This window comes from Hyperolius riggenbachi, chromosome 2, assembly GCF_040937935.1.
Source record: "Hyperolius riggenbachi isolate aHypRig1 chromosome 2, aHypRig1.pri, whole genome shotgun sequence".
NCBI classification, from domain to species: Eukaryota; Metazoa; Chordata; class Amphibia; order Anura; family Hyperoliidae; genus Hyperolius; species Hyperolius riggenbachi.
The window spans coordinates 227,721,163-227,741,953 of record NC_090647.1 but is presented as its reverse complement, the minus strand read 5'-3'; the positions used below and the strand labels follow the sequence as shown (position 1 = coordinate 227,741,953).

The window sequence follows — 20,791 nt, the reverse complement described above, 5'->3', positions numbered from 1 at the left end:
ATCCAATGCTTTGTTTGCTAACTCCCTGTGGACTCACACCTCACAGCTTATGGAAAGACATCTTCTGGGAAGAATGAGAAATAACCACAAGCAGCATGACAAAACACAGCTAACAATTGTCCTGTATACATGGCAGAAGACATCGTACAAAGCATCCACGAATGGCTGCTAGAGCCACTAACACACCTGATGTCAACTTGTTTTCTGGTATGGCAGATATTTTCTCATTTTCATCTGAACCCTAGGCAGAGAGAAAGTTTTTCAGAGCGTAAATATCTGGGCGGGTGGGGTGGGTGGGGGGGAATTCTCTAGGATACATTAAAATTTTGAGAGGAAAACAAAAACTAAAGTGCAAGTGAAAAGATATGAAGAAAATTAACATACTGTAGATGGAGAATGGTGACGATGTCCTGGAAAGTTACTAGAAATGGTAATTGGCTTTTTGTTGTCATTCTGTGTTAAAATAAATAAATAAATTAAAAAAAAAAAAAAAAAAAAAAAAAAAAAAAAGGGGAAAGAAATGGTAATTGGCAAGTCTAATCTAGACTTTCTTCTGTTGTCTTCCAGGACCTCTCACCTTGGGGATGCATACAAGCCTGAAAGACCTTTCTACCAAAGATCAGATTTTGCTGTGAAAGTACATCCACTTTTCAACTGATTTGAAAGTTTTTTCCACTGCTGCCCCTATGCTGTCTTGCCCAGAATATAGATAAGCACCTAACAGAAGGAGCTGAAATAGATTGTGAAAGATCCACATTGCCATCAAAATAAGAGTTTAGGATAGAACTGTATATCCACTAAGTGAAGAAACATTTGGATGTCTTGACCGAGGCCTTGAAAATAGAAATAATCGATCATCGCCATTACTTTGTTTTGTTTTTTTAAATTATGGCCAATCTTCCCTTTAAGAAAAAAAAAAGTGGTCACAGAATAATATTGTAATATGTGTATGTATATTGTATATGTTTCTCATATTAGCTTGCACTGATTCTAATTGGACATCATTGGAAACGGGAAAGAAGTCTTGAAAGCAATTCCCATTTGCTTTGGGTCAGGTATACTTTAAAAGGGAACGGGAATCGAGCAGTTTATAGAGGCTGAAATTTATTACAATTTAAACATTACCACTTGCCTAAGGCCACATACACACATCAGACTATAGTCTTTGGAAACTGAAAGATCACAGACCAATCTTACCACCCTTCATGTAGTATGAGAGCCATACTCTACACAGTCTTTTCTATGGAGCTGAACTCCACATCAGAAAAAAAAATCTTTGCAAGATGCTGCACACACAGATGCTGTACAGACACAAAAGATCAATATCTGCAAAAGATCTGTTCCTGCCAAAAATCCATTCCTGCAAATTGCAATGATAGTCTATGAGATCTGCAGATCATCATACACACATGATTTAACTGACATTCATCTGCAGATCCGAAGATCTGAAAATCCATCCTGGTGGATCTGATCTGCAGATGATTGTCAGTTAAATCATGTGTGTATGATGATCTGCAGATCTCAGACTATCATTGCAATTTGCAGGAATGGATTTTTGGCAGGAACAGATCTTTTGCAGATACTAATCTTTTGTATCTGTACAGCATCTGTGTGTGCAGCATCTTGCAAAGATTTTTTTCTGATGTGGAGTTCAGCTCCATAGAAAAGACTGTGTAGAGTATGGCTCTCATACTACATGAAGGGTGGTAAGATTGGTCTGTGATCTTTCAGTTTCCAAAGACTATAGTCTGATGTGTGTATGTGGCCTAACAGTCCTGCTGATCCTCTACCTCTAATATGTCCAGCCATAGACCCTGAATAAGCATTATGGCCTGGTGCACACCAGAGGAGTTTTTCTGAGCGTTTTGAGTTTTTAAATCTGCTGCTAATGTTATCCTATGTGTCTGTGCACACTGGAGCAATGAGGTTTTGAAAAAAAAAAAAAAACAAAAAAAAAAAAAACATAGCATTACATTGGAAAGAGCTTTTGAAACCTCTAGTGCCCAAACGTTTGGAACTCAAAAGTTAGGTGGCAATTGTAATTTTTAAGGCGCCTTGGTTATTTGGCTCCTGGGATTTATCCAACCCTAGTAAAGAGCTACAAAATGACTACAAACAACTAAATCAAATTATTGTTTATGGCTATAGGTAGGAATTTTACACCATTCCGTCCTCAGCACTTTATAACTTTGTGTATGCCCATAACTGCTAATTGTCACACAGTTGTGCCACAGTACTGGCCAAAAAACTGCAATCATTCCGAATTAATTGTTTTTGTACCACACAGGGCCCTTTTGTGGAAAATGAGCTGAACTTACCCGGGGCTTCCAATGGCCCCCCGTAGACATCCTGTACCCACGCAGCCACTCACCGAAGCTCCGGCCCGCCTCCGGTTCACTTTTGGAATCCCAGACTTTAAAGTCTGAAAACCACTGCACCTGAGTCCTCGCTCACGCTGATGTCACCAGGAGTGTATTGCACAAGCCCAGTATGGTCTGTGCCTGTGCAGTACACTCCTGGTGACAGCAGCGGGAGAGATGACACGGCAACGCAGGCGCAGTGGTTTTCAGACTTTCCAGAAGAGAGCCGGAGCATCAGTGAGCGGCTGCACGGGCGCAGGATGTCTGCGGGGGCCATTAGAAGCCCCAGGTAAGTTCAACTTATTTTCTCCTGACCCCCCTACAGTATCCCTTTAAGGTGGCCATAGACTTGTTGATGTGATATATTTATGGCCGACTCAATCATTTGATCGAATCTGCTAAAAACTGATGTTGTAAAACAATTACCAATAGTTTTTCAGCCGAAATGGAGTCAGTTGATTGCGTCAAATGCGCGTCGCTAGCAGCAGTCCATTTTGCAACAAGTGATGCAGCAGTGGGGCTTAAAGTGGATCCGAGGTGAACTTTTACTCATTGCATAATTGTGTTCCTTTCCTATTGCTTATAGGGCATTCCTCAAGCCAAATACTTTTTTGTTTTTGTTTTAATACTCTGAGGGCCTGTTTCCACTATCGCGCGGGTAAACTCTGCCATAGGGTATAACGGCGGCGCCGGCCGAATCGCTTGCGGTAGAATTCGCAGCAGAGGCTGTGATTCCCATAGCTGTGCATGGCACAGCTGATGGGATTCGTCTGCGATCCCGCCCACCCGCTCAGTGCCGGTGTGCGTCTGTGAGACGCACAAGTGGAAACGAGCCCTAATTCCCTATAAACTAAATAAACCACATCCACAGGTTTTCAGAGAGCCTTGGCAGTAGCAAGGGCTCATGGGAGCTCAGTCTGGGCGGCAGGAGGAGGTGTTATTAGCCATTGATTTCAGGGGCAAAGGGGAGGAGGGAGAGGGGAGGAGGGGGGGGGGGGAATTAGGTTTCTTTCACATGCTTAGTGATCAAGATACAGATAAGCCTGCCTCTGTGTAATGTTTACAAACAACATGGCTGCTGTCATTGTATCACAGGAGGAAGTAATCATTTTCTATTAAAGCTGTTTGCAGCTATATTTGCTGTGTAAACTATCTAAACTTTAGATAAGATATATAGACAAGTTACTGGTTATAAATTAGTTTTTCATCTCGGATCCGCTTTAAGGTGGCCAAAAAAGTACACTTTTTTGCCAACGATCATATTTTCGATAAGATCATTCCGATTGAAAGAAAATATTGCATTTAATCTATCAACACCACTAAAGAATCCAACTTGCCATAATATCTCCACCAATTATGATCATGTCTATGTAAAAGATCCACCAAGCAGAACGATCATTTCATTTAGAAAATTAGATTGTTTGAGGATCGACCGGGCCCATCAGTTTTGTTTTCATACAATAAGATATGAATAATCTGATCTAATATATGATCTTTCATGGTGCCCATGGCATTTGGCCTGTAGTCTTTAGTCTCAGTACACACAGCTCCCCAAGAATGGTGAAGGGGAACAAAGATGGGGAAGCCCAGCAGGCAATGCACAAAGATTTTCAAATGTGTGTAGTGCAGGTTTTCTCCACCAGGGTTCCTTGAGTACTCTGCAGGGTTTCCTTGGCATTTTCCCCCATCGGGGGGGGGGGGGGGGGGGGGGGGTTGTAGAGGGAAGTATGATAGCAAGCACACTATAATAGGGGGTACTGTAAAAAGAAGCACTACATTGGGGGTCAGCATAATGAGCACATTAACCAGCCTGGCGGTATGGACGAGCTCAGCTCGTCCATCACCGCCGGAGGCTGCCGCTCAGGCCCTGCTGGGCCGATTTTCATCAAATAAAGTGCAGCACACGCAGCCGGCACTTTGCCAGCCGCGTGTGCTGCCTGATCGCCGCCGCTCTGCGGCGATCCGCCGCGAGCAGCGGCGAAAGAGGGTCCCCCCAGCCGCCTGAGCCCAGCGTAGCCGGAACAAAAAGTTCCGGCCAGCGCTAAGGGCTGGATCGGAGGCGGCTGACGTCAGGACGTCGGCTGACGTCACTCCGCTCGTCGCTATGGCGACGATCTAAGCAAAACAAGGAAGGCCGCTCATTGCGGCCTTCCTTGTTTATTCTGGGCGCCGGAGGCGATCGGAAGAACGCCTCCGGAGCGCCCTCTAGTGGGCTTTCATGCAGCCAACTTTCAGTTGGCTGCATGAAATAGTTTTTTTTTTAATTTAAAAAAAAAAACCCTCCCACAGCTGCCCTGGCGATCTTAATAGAACGCCAGGGTGGTTAATAAAAAAAAAAGCGTTCGAATTTGTAATAATTGGCACTGTAATAGTTGCTAGTGGAATAAACAGCCACCAGGGCTGTGGAGTTGGAGTCGGAGCAATTTTGGGTACCTGGAGTCGGGGGAGGGGCGGCGTTTCATAAACTGAGGAGTTGGAAGATTTTTGTACCAACTCCACAGCCCTGACAGCCACATCAGCTTTTAAAGATCATGCCAGGGGTTCCTCGAGATCCAAAAAAGTATTTGCGGAGTTCGTCCAGGGTAAAAAGGTTGAGAAAGGCTGGTGTAGTGTGTGGAGGGATTCAATTGGTCAGAACATAAGACCGTGAACCCTTCCATGTGCTGGAAAACCCCGAAGAACGGTGTCAACACCAGAACAATATACATGGGTAAAAGGAGAATATCCAAAGTAACTTAAAACGTAAGCTTTATATTTTTACAATTCAACTTAAAAAAAAAAATCTTGCTTTAATGCCAGCCTTCAAGAAAAATTATGCTGTCAGGGATGTACTAATAGCATGTTTGCATTGTGATATCTGGGACACTGTCATGACACTCACCACATTTACATTAACAACTTGGCGACACGAGATGTATATAGAAAGCGGCCAAACATCTAATCAATTGTTAGCATCCATTAACAAACAAGACCTTTACAGCAAGAGGGATGCATGGACTGTCCAATGTAATAAGCAATGAGACAGATGAAACGCTGTATTGTGATTAAGCTACCCACGCAAGCGGACCCTGTCAACTCATCCTGACTGCGAGACTGTCACCATCATGATGCTCAAACATTCCTTGTCAGATTCATAAATGTTACTGGAAGCTAGTGCTGTGTTCAACTTCTAACAAAGGAACGTTGCTCAACGCCATATACAAGACAGTATTGTTAAGAAATGCTGTTTATTTGTGACCATCTATTGGACTTCACAATTACTGCTTTGTCCTGCCTACATTACTGAGCACTATGACTACCATGATTGCCACAGCTGGCTCCTGCGTGGCTTGAATATTCTCACTGCTGGTGGCTTATCAAATTAGACAGAAAAGCCTCTGTATGCTCAACAGTGCACTAAAAGGCTACTTTGCAATTGCATTCTCATTTTCCATGCATGCATTTTACCACAGCAGCATATGTGCATGGTATACAGAACCAAGGGCCATATGCAATTCACTTGTTCTGAACTGAGTGTTCTCCTAGGTGATATTGACACACCTTGTTATAAAATCCCCTTTAAGCCACCAGCAAGCAAGAAAATACTCAAAATAATTTTTATAGTACATTTTAACCTACTTTTTGGTACTTTTTCAATTACAAAAACACACACACACACACACACACACACACACCTGTCTGTTGATCACGTTTTTGAACACTAAGCAAACCAATTCTTTGAAATCCTAAAATGTTCTTTAAAAAGGCACTGTAGTGATCTATAATAGAATGCAGTACATTCCGATTATAATTTTTAATGGTAATTTTCCAGGTTTTAGTATCAAAACCACTGCCTATATTTGTATATTGCATGTGGTCCTGCAGAGCTGCACCTGACAGGACTAAAGCTATCACGGCCTGTGATAAATTTGTCAGACTGTAAATCAGAGTCAGGGAAGATTTCACAATGGGCAAACTAACGCAATTAAATCCATTACAAAATAAGCAATTTTATTCATAGTTATTCTCACTATAGTTCCTCTGCCACGGCAACTTTGAAACCTTGAAAATAAAAGCTTGGATTTTATATGATAAATAAATATCTGCCTGTGTTTAGGCAGAATGATGCTCAAATACAAAAGTGTAAAGTGCACAGCCCAACACAGTGTATCGTAAATGATCGCCTCCTCTGTACATGTAATCACTAACTTATGCTGGGTACACATGATGCAATTTCCCATCCGATCGATGAGAATCAGGCGATTATTTCCGACTAAGAAAGGAAGCGATTCCTTTAATGATCGGGAGCAGTTTGGACATGTACACAGTACAACATCCCATTCGATCGGACAAGAAATTGCATTGTGTGTTCCCACCATTACTAACAAGACAAGGCATGGCAAAATAAAATGAGGCCTACGACCTACTACAGCGCTTTCAGCAGAACTTTCAAATGAAATCAGGGGAAAGGAAAAAGGGAAAAAAAAAAAAAAAAAAAAAAAATGCTGTGCCAAAGTGGAAGGAGGTGAGCCCACTGGAGCGACTGCAATTTGACCAACCAAAATAGCAGCGCCTGCATCATTTTCCTAGTGATCTCAATTCAATGTTCAGTATAGGAGAAAAAAAAAAAAAAAAAAAAAAAAAAAAAAAACTAAAAAACACAATTTTACAGTGAATTTGCAGTGCTTGCGCCACCCAGAAACCACCAGTTTACCCAAAATCCCTTGCCAAACTTGAATCGCAATTGCGATCTTAAAGCGGACCCAAACCCAAATTTTTTTATTTATTCAAAATATTTAGTTGTACCACTCTGACACATACAAAGATAAATAAACACTCCTTCAAACCTATGAACATTTCAGTGCACGCTTTTCACAACTAGAGTTATACAGGTGGCAGCCATTAGCAATTCCTCCTTTGCCGGACACCACCTACTCCACCAGTCTGCCGGATTCCGTCCCGGCAATAAGAAAGGACAGGAGGGGTTCCTCCAATAAATGTGAAATATTTTGTATTGTATTATATTTGTCATCGTGCAGCTGAAAAAAAATGCTGCTATTCATTATTATAATTTAGAAAATAGATTTTATTTCTGAAATTTTTTAATTTGGGTCCACTTTAAGCACTAAGTCATTACCAAAAAAAAAAAAAAAAAAAAAAAAAAAGAAGACCACCAGGGAATTGCTTTACAAAATGCTAGCAAAAATGGTGGGCGATAGCAATCTGTAGTGGGTCCCAGGCCCAATTCACAAAGCCAACTGCCCACTGGTAAGGCTTTTGCCTTTGATGAGGGATTTGAGCCTGACCAGGGTTTGAATACCAGGTCAAGCCAGTACATAAAATAGTGAGGAGTCTTTGGCAAAGGCTCCCTAATGAGCCTGGTCGCCCATTGATTGGGCCAAGTGGTTGCAGCTCTGGCGCTTTGAGCCTGCCAGGAGAAAAGCACAATATACAGTGGGTTGCAAAAGTATTCGACCCCTTGAAGTTTTCTACATTTTGTCACATTACTGCCACAAACATGCATCTATTTTATGCGAATTCCACATGAAAGACCAATAAAAAGTGGTGTACATGTGAGAAGTGGATTGAAAATCATACATCATTCCAAACATTTTTTACAAATAACTGCAAAGTGGGGTGTGCGTAATTATTCGGCCCCGAGTCAATACTTTGTAGAACCACCCTTTGCTGCAATTACAACTGCCAGTCTTTTAGGGTATGTCTCCTAGCTTTGCACATCGAGACTGAAATCCTTGCCCATTCTTTGCAAAACAGCTCCAGCTCAGTCAGATTAGATGGACAGTTTTCAGATCTTGCCACAGATTCTCGATTGGATTTCGATCTGGACTTTGACTGGGCCATTCTAATATATGGATAGGTTTTGTTTTAAACCATTCCATTGTTGCCCTGGCTTTATGTTTAGGGTCATTGTCCTGCTGGAAGGTGAACTTCTGCCCCAGTCTCAAGTCTTTTGCAGTCTCCAAGAGGTTTTCTTCCAAGTTTGCCCTGCATTTGGCTCCATCCATCTTCCCATCAACTCTGACCAGCTTCCCTGTCCCTGCTGAAGAGATGCACCCCCCCCCCGAGCATGATGCTGCCACCACCATATTTGACAGTGGGGATGGTGTGTTCAGAGTGATGTGCAGTGTTAGCTTTCTGCCACACATAGCGTTTTGCATTTTGGCCAAAAAGTTCCATTTTGGTCTCATCTGACCAGAGCACCTTCTTCCACATGGTTGCTGTGTCCCCCACATGGCTTGTGGCAAACTGCAAACGGGACTTCTTATGCTTTCTGTTAACAATGCCTTTCTTCTTGCTACTCTTCCATAAAGGCCAACTTTGTACAGTGCATGACTAATAGTTGTCCTATGGACAGAGTCTCCCACCTGAGCTGTAGATCTCTGCAGCTCGTCCAGAGTCACCATGGGCCTCTTGACTGCATTTCTGATCAGCGCTCTTCTTGTTCGGCCTGTGAGTTTAGGTGGATGGCCTTGTCTTGGTAGGTACTTGTAAAAACAAAACAGAGGACACCAAGAGCCCAATAGTGCAATATTGTCTGGTAAGCTCAATATATAATGTAAAGTCAAAGGTTCTTATACTCACAAAGGTGGGTTACCATCAGGTAACCACTTGACAGGCAGGTGGGGAGTATTAGTACCTGACCCCACTCAGGTAAAAAAGTCGCTCTCTGTAGATAGGAAAATGGGGAAAGAACCCCTCCACCAGGGGTGGACTTAATCGTGCTGTAATATGTACGAACAGAGGCGCCAAGCATATAAAACTGGTTCAGGTCCATAAAGCGTGTGAGGCGCTCACACGCTTTATGGACCTGAACCAGTTTTATATGCTTCTGTACTGCCTGATGAAGCGGGATTGTTGACCGCGAAACGCGTTGCGATTTTATGGAGCTGTGAATTGTATATTTTTTACTCTGTTTTGAGTATATGTCCACTACCAGAGGGAGGTAAGTCCACCTAGACTTCCCTCTTTTTATCATTTTTAGAACATTGTTTTACTCTGCTTGGCGCCTCTTGTCTTGGTGCCTCTTGTCTTGGTAGGTGTACAGTTGTGCCATACTCCTTCCATTTCTGAATGATTGCTTGAACAGTGCTCCGTGGGATTCACAAGGCTTTGGAAATCTTTTTGTAGCCTAAGCCTGCTTTAAATTTCTCAATAACTTGATCCCTGACCTGTCTTGTGTGTTCTTTGGACTTTGCGGTGTTGTTGCTCCCAATATTCTCTTAGACAACCTCTGAGGCCCTCACAGAGCAGCTGTATTTGTACTGACAGATTACACACAGGTGCACTCTAGTCATTAGCACTCATCAGGCAATGTCTATAGGCAACCAACTGCACTCAGGTCAAAGGGGGCCGAATAATTATGCACACACCACTTTGCAGTTATTTATTTGTAAAAATGTTTGGAATCATGTACGATTTTCGTTCCACTTCTCACGTGTACACCACTTTGTGTTGGTCTTTCATGTGGAATTCCAATAAAATTGATTCAGGTTTGTGGCAGTAATGTGACAAAATGTGGAACACTTCAAGGGGGCCGAATACTTTTGCAACCCACTGTAAATGTTCTGTGTCTTGTCCAGCTCAAACATTTTTCTGCAACCAAGCAGAAAAGCTTTCAACACAGTTTCCTATTGCATCACGTTTTCAGCCCCTAGAGGGATACAGAACCGTGCAAGCCGATGAAGCAAGACGTTACATCCAGCGTCTCAGTGGTAAACGCATTGAGAGGAATGTTTTTCATTCATCTCAATATAGGACGCAGTGGATCGCAGCAGTAAATGACCAGGACAGATGCTAACAGCCTTCTGTATGAAGCGGTCCTGCAACATTGACTAGTTGGGGACGACAAGGATGTAGAATGGACCCTAAATTACAAAAATATTTTAAACTTAAAAAGAGAAACTCCGACCAAGAATTGAACTTTATCCCAATCAGTAGCTGATACCCCTTTTACATGAGAAATCTATTCCTTTTCACAAACAGACCATCAGGAGGTGCTGTATGACTGATATTGTGGTGAAACCCCTCCCACAAAAAACTGAGGACCGTGGTACTCCTGACAGTTTCCTGTCTGTGAACCTTGTTGCATTATGGGAAATAGCCGTTTACAGCTTTTTCCAACTGCCAAAAAAGCATGCAGCAGCTACATCACCTGCCAACAGTAAAATGTCACCATGTAAATCAGGGATTTAAAAGATTTTACTATCGGCAAACTGACTAAATCATTTATACATAAAGTATTGTAAAAATTAAGCACTTTATGACATTTTCACTGGAGTTCCTCTTTAAGGGACACTCAGCTGAATAAAGGGCAGTTACTTAACTGGGGCCACTCAGTCATCACTAATGATACAGCAGGTCAGCTCTCTAGGCAGGGCTGTGGAGTAGAGGAGTCAAATGTTGGGTACCTGGAGTCAGAGTCAGTGGTTTCAATAAGCTGAGGAGTCAGATCATTTTTGTACAAACTTCACAGCCCTGGTAAGAATTAGACAAAGGAGTCGGAGTCACAGCAATTTTGGGTACCTGGAGTCAGAGCTGGTGGCTTCAAACTGAGGAGTCGGATGATTTTTGTACCCGCTTCATAGCCCTACCTCTAGGTGATGCTGGGGGAGAAGGGCTACTGTACCCATGCTAGAATGTCGCCAAGGCTGTCTTTATTGGCTGCATCGGCCAAGATTAATCTAGCATGTTAAAAGTTAGTTAAGAGCAAGTAAACTGCTGGGAACTGGGAGAGCTGCACATTCCTTGGATTATACTCATCCATAATCTCAAATAAACGTCAAACTGCCCCCAGTGCTACCCTCTTCTGTCTTCACATGACCTTTGCCAAGGTGTAGTAAAAAAAAAGTTGCACCATACTGGTTACTAGTATGGTTCATTACGCCATGCCATCGTGATTAGATGAACTTATAGGTAATGAGGATGTCTCCAGCAGCAGAAAAGTATAATCTGAGTACATTTGTTACCCAGTTGGTTACTGCTCATCCACCCCCAACTTTCCTGAAACTTTACAGTTTAATTCATTTGTCTATTGATAATATTGCCTGTATACAGGCCTGTAGATTCTCATTTCACAAATATGTATAAATGGGTATATCAATACTGAGGTGCGGATATTTTCTATCACTGGATGGACCTTTTGCACAGAAAATGTAATTAGACAGATTAAATGAAACAAGTGAACATTAAGTCACCTACTCATCCTGAAGGCAGCTTGCTATTCCTGTTCATGTAGGTACACAGTTAGGCCTCAGGCTTTAAGCCACTATAAGATCCAAGATGGTTGTTGTCAATACAACAGCACTGTACATAAGAATGAATAGGATAGCTTGCAGCTTATTTACAGTGCCATAAACACATATTTACACAATGGCCAGCTAGTTTGGGGACTGATATTATCAGAACCAGTTTGTCCCTGCTCCCACAGCCCATGCTTTAAGCAATAACTTTAAAACATTCCCCACATACATAGGTTGTGGTTAAATGGAATGTCATCTGACATTTACCTGAGAAAATGGTATAAAACTATGTCTGGGCTATTCCCTCACTATGCATTTGCTTCTTGCTGTGAGCTATCCAGGCTCACTAAACCCTAGGGACATCAGACTTACAATGTACTAATAATTGTTAACATGTGTATATTATATACCATAGTTTTAGACTGCGCTTGTCAACTTGTCAGGCAGGTTAGCCTCCTAGCTATGAGCACCTTTCGGCTGCAATTTCATGCAGCCAAATGGCAGCTTTTGTAACACCCTGCAGGTGGTGGTGTTACCCAGTGGCAAATTACGCTGTTGCATCTGAACACAGTTATGCTCAAATGTGGTTCTACAGGGTGAAGCCATCTTCTCAACACCTGTGCCAAGTGCTAGTGTGCACCCAACGCAAGAGAGCAGCTGACAGATGGTGAAGTCACTGCCTTCATCTTCTCCTGGAAAAGGGGCCTTCATTTTTGTATAGAAAGATTTGTTATTTATTTATGTTGGAGTATTCTTAAAGGGAACCTGAACTAAGAAGGATATGGATTTTTGCTTTTAAAATACCAGTTGCACGACTTTCCTGCTGATTCTGTGTCTCTAATGTTGGGAATATACGGTTAGTTTTTAAGCTGATAAGATGGTTCAATAGATACATTTCCGACATGTCCGATCTGGCTTACAATTCTTTTGCCTCTCGTTTTCTGATAGAAGTGAATGGAAAAAGATAAGAAAAACGAGGAAGAATTGAGAGCTGAATCGAGCAGCAAAAACGATCGAGAGCAGAAATGAACTGTGTATTCCCAGCATAAATACTTTTAGCCATAGCCCCTCAACAAGCATGCAAATCAGGTGCTCTGGCTTAAGTCAGACTGGATTAGCTGCATTAGCTGCAGGGGGAAGAGACCCTGTTCAAAACAAACCCTATCCGAAGTATACAACTTCCAACACTGCAAGTGCAATAGCTTTTTTATATATCTAATAAAAGTTAGATGTTTTAAACTATGAGAGCATACAGTATTTGAAGTAATCATCAAAAGCTACTGCACATGGCCTTTGGACACCAACAGTATATCAAGTGCACCCACTTCATCAGATCTAAAAAAATGTATCATGTTTGCTGGTATACTGTATATGCATAATGCGCTGAAATACAGACAACTATTACAAATAGTACAGCTCTCATTGCCTCAGTTACTGAGAGACCCAATAACTATATGCACATGCATACATGTACAGTATCAATTCAGGTGACACAAACAGTCGCTGAAGGATCACATAACGCTCAATGGAGCATTAAAATTTGCATTCAAGATGGAACTATTAACATTTCAATATCCAGAGAGATTCGGAACACAAAGCAAAGAAGTATATGAAGGCTTTATTTCCTTTTAAAACACACCAGTTGCCTGACAGCCCTCCTGGTCTATTTGGCTGCAGTGGTTTCTATATCACCCCAGAAACAAACATGCAGCTAATCTCAGATCTGACAATGTCAGAAAAACCTGCATGCCTGTTCAGGGTCTACGGCTAAATGTATTCGAGGCAGGAGATAATCAGGATGGTCAGGCAAATTATATTGCTTAACCCTCCTGGCGGTATAAAAAAAATCCGCCAGGAGGGAGCGCAGCAGTTTTTTTTTAAAAAAAATTTTATATATCATGTAGCGAGCCCAGGGCTCGCTACATGATAGCCGCTGCTCAGCGGCATCCCCCCGCCCTCTTCGATCAGGAAATCCCGTTCAAAGGCACTGATTGGCCAGGCAGCGCACGGGGTCTGGGGGGGGTGGGCCGAGCGCCGCACCGGATAGCGGCGATCGGGCGCGCGGCGGCGGCGATCGGGGTGCCGGCGCAGCTAGCAAAGTGCTAGCTGCGTCCAGCAAAAAAAAAAAAAATTAAACAAATCGGCCCAGCAGGGCCTGAGCGGCACCCTCCGGCGGCTTACCCCGAACTATGTTCGGGGTTAGCGCCAAGGAGGTTAAAAAGGAAATAACTATGGCAGCCTCCATATTCTTCTCACTTCAGGAGTCCTTTAAGAAGAACCCAAGGCAGATGCTAACAAAGATACTTACCTACAAAGGGCTCTATTCATAAAAGGTTACCGCAAGTTTTCCGCTCAAAACAGCGGATTTTCCAGTCCATTTAGCAAAGTGGGCATTCATAAAAGCTGTTCCCACATGAAAATCTACAATCCCCCTGCAGAGCGAGAAATTTCCGCCTTCTCCAGTGTTTTTCTAGATTTATCTAGAAAAAAGTAACAAAATGGCCATTCATAAAGAGGAAGCGGGTAATGGACGGGAAATACCGCTTCCTCTGATTTCCTCTAACTTGCAGTCTTCACCACTGGGAATAGGAGGCACGGATCTGCGCAGCTCTGATCATGTGCGTAGCCTGGGAGTTCTAATTGATTGGGATTTAAACTTCAGAACTCAAATCTCTGCTGTGGTGAAATCATCCTATTTTCACCCGAAGAACATTGCAAAAATCAAGCACCTCATACCCCCAGAAGATCTGCCAACCTTAGTCCACGCCTTCATCACATCCCGACTGGACTACTGCAATGCTCTCTACACTGGCCTTCCAAAAAAGGTCTTGTACCGACTACAGCTGATACAGAATACTGCTGCCAGACTGCTAACCAACCAACCCCGTCACTGCCACATAATGCCAGTCCTGCACTCCCTTCACTGGCTACCTATAGAATGGAGGGTCCTATTCAAGATCGGCCTACTGACATTTAAATCCCTGAATAATTTAGGCCCTGGATACATGAAAGATATGTTGCAGCTGCGTAGCAATCCCCGCATTCTCAGATCAACAGGTTCTAATAATCTAGTCATACCCAGAGTCCACTTGGAAACTTTTGGTCCCAGAGTCTTCTGTCATGCTGCCCCTACGTTTTGGAACTCCTTACCTCAACAGATCAGGACAGCTCCATCCCTGGACGTGTTTAAATCCAGACTGAAAACCCACCTGTTCAGTTTGGCATTTGCAGAAATATAACTTTTGTTGTGTGAATACTTCATCCTACTAATTACTGAATCTGAGAGAGCCTAAGCGCTTTGAGTCCTATGTGAGAAAAGCGCTATAGAAATGTTATTGTATTGTATTGTACATACAAGTGAATGGGATAGACCTCCCAGAGAGAGCAATGCACAGAGGGACTCTGCCGGCTGAAGTGTTTCCGCATGCCTTCCGACAGCTTGCCGCCAGCTTTCAGCGGGAGATCTCCGCTCTGCTATCGCAGCTGGCAAGATTTCTATGAATGACCACCCAGAAGTGTAAAATACCGCTGCGGTATTTTACCTCCAGGATTTTTTCCGACTTTTCCTCCAGTTTTTTTTGTGTCCTCCTAAAGACCACGGCTTGGGAGCCTCTGGAAGTTCACAACCGCGGCTTTGCTGCACATGCTCAAGCATGGCCGTGCTTGCACAATAGCATGGAGCCACTCTGCTCGTACACAGCGGGGAGCACCACAACAATAACATAGCTGACAAGCTATAGTCAGATATATTCCGGGGTATAAGATCAACAATGGTGGGGGTGAGGAGGACACGATAAGTCTCAATTTTTTTTTTACTATTGTCCATCTCTGGTACATTGCCTGATACTTTAAACCCATAGAACCTGCTTAACACTTTTTGCAGGGTTTGTTGTGCCCTAACTGGGGATACCTTAAAGTGTACCTGTACAGAAAAAAAAAGTGTCCTAACAGGGGACTCACCTCAGGAGGGGAAGCCTCTGGATCCTGAAGAGGCTTCCACCATCCTCCTCCAGTTCCAATGCTGGGACCACCAAATAACCGATCCCAGGCCATGCTATTGTGCATGCATGAGCCGTCTATCTGCTCAGTAGCACGGACCCAATCAGACTCTGCTTTTTCCATTGGCGCCCACGCAGGTCCCCACTACAGCGCAGTATAGCCGTGCTTCAGGGGGGTCTCAACACAATATCAGCCTGGCTGAAGAGGATGGAGGTACCCTTCTCCAGGATTCAGGTTTCACACTCCCAAGATAGATATCCAAAATAGGCTGCATAAAACCTTACAGGCTTGCTTTATCATTTGTATGGCTTGTATGCTGAATTTTGTCTCTGCCTGCTAAGTAAGCCAGCACCTATTTAGTAGGAGACCTTGGCAAGACTCCCTAATGCTGCTACTGCCTATAGAGCGTGTACTAGTGTAGCTCTATTGCTTTGAGTCCAAAAAAAGCGCAATAGAAATGTTCTGTGTCTGTAAAGTGAAAGGCAGAATAAGCAAATTAAATTTAATATTTTACAAATAAGAACTGTCACACTTAGGGCTGGTTCACACGGACAGCAGGTGGTTTCCAGAAGCTGGAAGAGACATCGTCCTGTGACGTCTCATTCGAGGAGCGGCAGTACAGCGAGTCAGCAACTGTCAGCTTCCCTTCGCGATCCGCGTTTTTCCGCGCAGCGGCTAGACGACCCTGAACACTGCATGTGGCTTCTAGGGCCAGCTGAAACAGCGCATTAAGTTGGGATCAGAACGCCGCATTTGCGCAATCGCCAGTAACCGCATGATGCTAAACGCTCCTATTCACTTGAATGGGAGCGTTTAGCTGACAGAGTTCCACGTGAACCAGCCCTTAGTGGGATTTCTCCTCCCACTGGTTAGATTTCAACGGACCCCCTGGTGGTTAGATAATTTCCGACATGTCTGATCACCGTTCGATCGTTCTGCCACTTGATTCATCATTGAAGTGAACTGGGGGGGGGGGAAGGGAGGATAAGAAATACGAGCGGAAGATAATCGAGCGGGCAAAACGATCGGGTGCAGAATCGATATTCCCAGCATAAAAGAGGAAGAGATAGAAAAATCTCCCCAGTGGACAAAAAAGAAAACAAAAAGTTTTATGTCCTAGTCAGTCCACACTATCCAAAACAGACTAGCTTTTGGACGCCTATAGGCAGTCAGAGTACAGCAAAGTGAAAGCAATTTGACAAGGGTAGATAGGAGATATCTGTAGTAACAATAGAAATTTAATACAGAAGCAGCAGATGCGACAGTGAAAGGGACTGGCAAATGTCCATAAGCCTTACCCTGGTGAGCCATTGGCCCGGTAGCATTGCCACTCTTCAACTCATTGTAGATAACCACAGCTGATGCCTTCTTGCGGGCAGCGTTCAGCACCTTGTCCCGGAACGTGCAGCCCCCCCGGGCCACCAGCGCTATCCAGGGCTCCCCCTCTTCCAGGCCAGGCACAGAGTACTGCGTATCGTGGTGACAGCCCTCCTGGTGCAGCGGCATCCGAGGGAAGCCCAGCAGCCCCTGGACGCTCTCCTTGGGGGACGTGTCCCCATAGCGGCCGCTCTCCGCTGCGCCCTGCACGGTGATGTTAGTGCGCGGATCGGTGTATTCAGTGCGGACCAGGGCGGTGAACCATTCCAGAGAGCGACCGGAGGCGCACAGAGCGCTCAGCAGCCAGCAAACACACACCCGCCAGCAGTGCCTCATCCTCCACGGGCGGCCAGCGACCCTATGCGCCCGTCACAGTGCCAGCAGAGACTCAGCAGCCCAGCAAGCCCACAGGAGACAGACTCAGCAGCCCACAGGAGAGACTCGGCAGTCGGCAGCCCAAAGGAAACAGCAGGGAGAACAAGGAAGGACACCGCTATCCAGTCACAGCGCTTTGTGTCAGCTGAACTCCGATGACCGTACTGTCACTGCTCTGCCCAGACAGGTACAATACAGAGCCATCACTCCTCCTCCTCCTCCTCTCATTGCTCTACTTCCCCCTTCCCCTGGCCGCTGACTCCTCCCCTTCCTCTTCCAAGTTCTATGGGACATCCTAGTCTTCTGACAACGCCGTTTTTTTTTCTGGCACACTGCCTCTCTCTAGCCAATAAAAATGAGAGAGGAAGCCGGCCTGGCCCGCCCCGCCCCCACAGCATTGGTAGTGACGGGACATGTGTGCACTGTCAACTTCAAGAGATGGTGGTCAGAGATTCAGTATTTTTACGCATATAAACAAGCACCAAAAAAGTGCATGTACAGGAGAAAAATCAAATCTGACAGCTTCAGTAAACTAAATTAACAACCAGCATGTAGGGTTGATATGGCTCTGTAAAATTTAAAGCCATAGGCATGCTATAATATACCAGCGGTTCTGGATGCAAGCCTGGCTCCAGGGGCATAAAGAGATAATTTGCATATTTAGTACTGCTGCACTGTGGGTAACCACAGATGTTAACTTGGGGGTAGCTACAGTTAAGCGCAGATAGAGGAGGGTTGTTGTGAGAATTAGGGTGATAGTAGAACATCTGGAAAATTCTAGTTATTGGCACCCATTTTCCCAAGCTCCTTTTTTACATTTACTCTCATTACATACTAGCTATTTCAACAGCACTGAACACTTTTGGATTATGCACTGGTTTATTAATCCTTTGCATTAAAAAAAATAGTGAACACATGCCAAAATATTAGTAACACTCTTCCAAAGTACTTTGATCACATACTATATTAATTGCATCCCCCCTTATTAATGAATTGATATTGCATGCTTATTTAAAATAGACCTCTAATTAAAAAAAAAAACCAGCCGAAGTTAGATAGTTACCTCGGTAGAGGGAAGTTTCTGGATCCTCCCATGTCCTCCTCCTACTCCGATCCAGCGCTAGGACCTCTGGAAGTTCATCCCTGTGCTTCAGTCTATAAACAAGTGTGTCCACATTGCGCAGAACTCCTCATGCTTGTGCAGTAGCATGGGGCCTCTCTGGTTTAGAGGTAAAAGCCAAGCACAATCAAATCCATGCTACTGTGCAGGTGCAAGGGCGTCTGCGCTCATTCACAGCCGGGAGCACGGCCGTGCGTCTCTTAGATAAGGACTTGTCAGGATAGGTTCACAGTGGAAGGTTGCGTTGCTTTTACTGTATAACAGGAATGCAAGGGAACGAAAAAAATCGCACGGCACGTTTTGCGACCTCTAGGAGGCATGCAGTGAAACATACAGTCAATGAAAAGTATTCTTCTCTGCCTCTGTTAATTATGAAACGCATTATGCAACAACACACTGCATGCACTGTGAACGTTCCATGGACTTACTATTGCAGTGCGACTTTCTGCGTTGAGATGCCCTCATAAAGTCGCACCAAAACGTCCTATTGTGAACCTAGCCCCTCAATAAGGGTTTGGGGATGGGGGGGGGGGGGGTCCTAGCTCTTGACCTGTGGTGGCAAGGGGGATGGGGATTATCCATTGACTCTCCTCTACTGAGCTATATACCAATTTTGGGCAATTTTTTTCCCTTCATGTTCACTTTAAGAATAAATTCAGTTTGGCCTGAATTGTAACATGGGTACTGATGTCGGCAGATTCTGAGATGTATTTTATGGGTTTGGGGGGAGGGGGGGGGGGGGATTGCAATTGTTTGGAGCATTGTGTGGCCTAAAGATTTTTGCTGGGATATGAATTCATGGGAAGATTGGCAACTATCTTGAATGTTTTCCACTTCTGAATAATCTTACCAAATAATCTTTACCATAGCATGATCAACTTCATAATTCTGCAACAATTTTTTTTCTAAGATCAAACCTGATTAGAGAGAGATCTGTCGGCTGCCCGTACACGCAGGCAGATTCCCGATCAATTTCATGCTGAAACTGATCCGGAATTGTCCTTGTGACGTGGCCGCATCCGCCACCTCGCCAGACCCATGCTGTACCCCCTAATGTGCAATATACTCTTTCGATTCCTTAGTGCACTATACATTAGCTGCCTCCGGGCGCTGTCTTTTGTCCATAAACAGGTCAACGTGGTTGCCAGAGTAACGCGGGTATGTGATGTCACACACGCTTCTGCATTACTCTGGCAATCACGTGGATCGCATGTATGGATGAAGGACAGCGCCCAGAGCCTGCAGAGAAAAATATATAACAAAAATCTATTAACCCTTCGCACTCTCGCATGCAAATGTTCAAACAAATGCATTCACAGATTCACTCATCAATGCACAACTGTTATCCCTACAGCTAAGTTAAAAGCCGGGGTTTTAGTTCACAGAAGAATGCATTCTTATGCTTAGTCACCTATACTGCGCAGAAGTACCCAGGTAAACATAGGTGTCCTAACTCTGGCCCTGTAACATGCATAGTGCAGACATGCAAACACATTCATTGCATCAAACCTATCAATGGATTAGAAGCACACATCCTGACGTCCTCTCCTGGGACAGACAGTGCATCTTACCAATCGCACAAGGGAGCTAACGTTATGTGTCCATGTGCATCATGCACATACACCAGCATAAGCTGTGTGCATGCTGACAAACACATACAGGGGAAGGAGGGAGTGCACTGAAATAGACCCTAGCCACAGGGGTCAGTAACAAGAAAAAAATACATATATCCAGGCACATCGCCTCTAGTTAGGAGCCTGCAGAGGACATGCGGCAGCTGTGAACAGGTAATGTATAGTGCACTGGTCAGCGGGAGGTACATTGCACGTTAGGGGGGACAGAGTCGGGGGGTTTGCGTTCATCGCTCGTTCCGATATAGCTCGCCATTACTGCCACACACCCGATTGAGCAAGTCAGCCCAACATCTTGCAACATGTCCAACCGATTAATGCGGTCAATTTCAGCCCGATCGGGCATGCACTCGGCGGCACCCATTTTTATCCGATTATAAAAATCTAATTGGATGGTTGATCGGCCACCATGTCGCCTAAAGTATGGCCATCTTTATAGAGATGGTTATATTTGCTCATAAACAATTGATCAAGTGCAGGATAAAAAACACTGTGCTGAGAATATGCCTTGGTGATACAATATGGTGCGCTTCCAAAATAAAAATCAACAACTTAAAACACACACAACAGTAGCACTCAGTTTAAAGAATACAGTGATGAGTGAAGTGATACAACAGTCTCTTTAAATCCAACAGTAGAACACGGGACAAGCGAAGGACCTCACACTGAGTGAATGTCATGCCACCACCA

At 44.1% G+C, this 20,791-nt stretch overlaps 1 protein-coding gene across 1 annotated transcript in view; it reads right to left on the bottom strand.

The window, feature by feature from the left end:
• RNF149 (ring finger protein 149) overlaps positions 1-17,593 on the bottom strand; it is a 76,461-nt gene extending 58,868 nt beyond the window's left edge. Inside the window, exon 1 of the mRNA XM_068268267.1 lies at positions 16,897-17,593. Coding sequence (XP_068124368.1) covers positions 16,897-17,311 — 415 coding nt within the window. The 5' untranslated portion in view covers positions 17,312-17,593. The remainder of the gene's footprint in view (positions 1-16,896) is intronic.
• Positions 17,594-20,791: the final 3,198 nt, after the last annotated feature.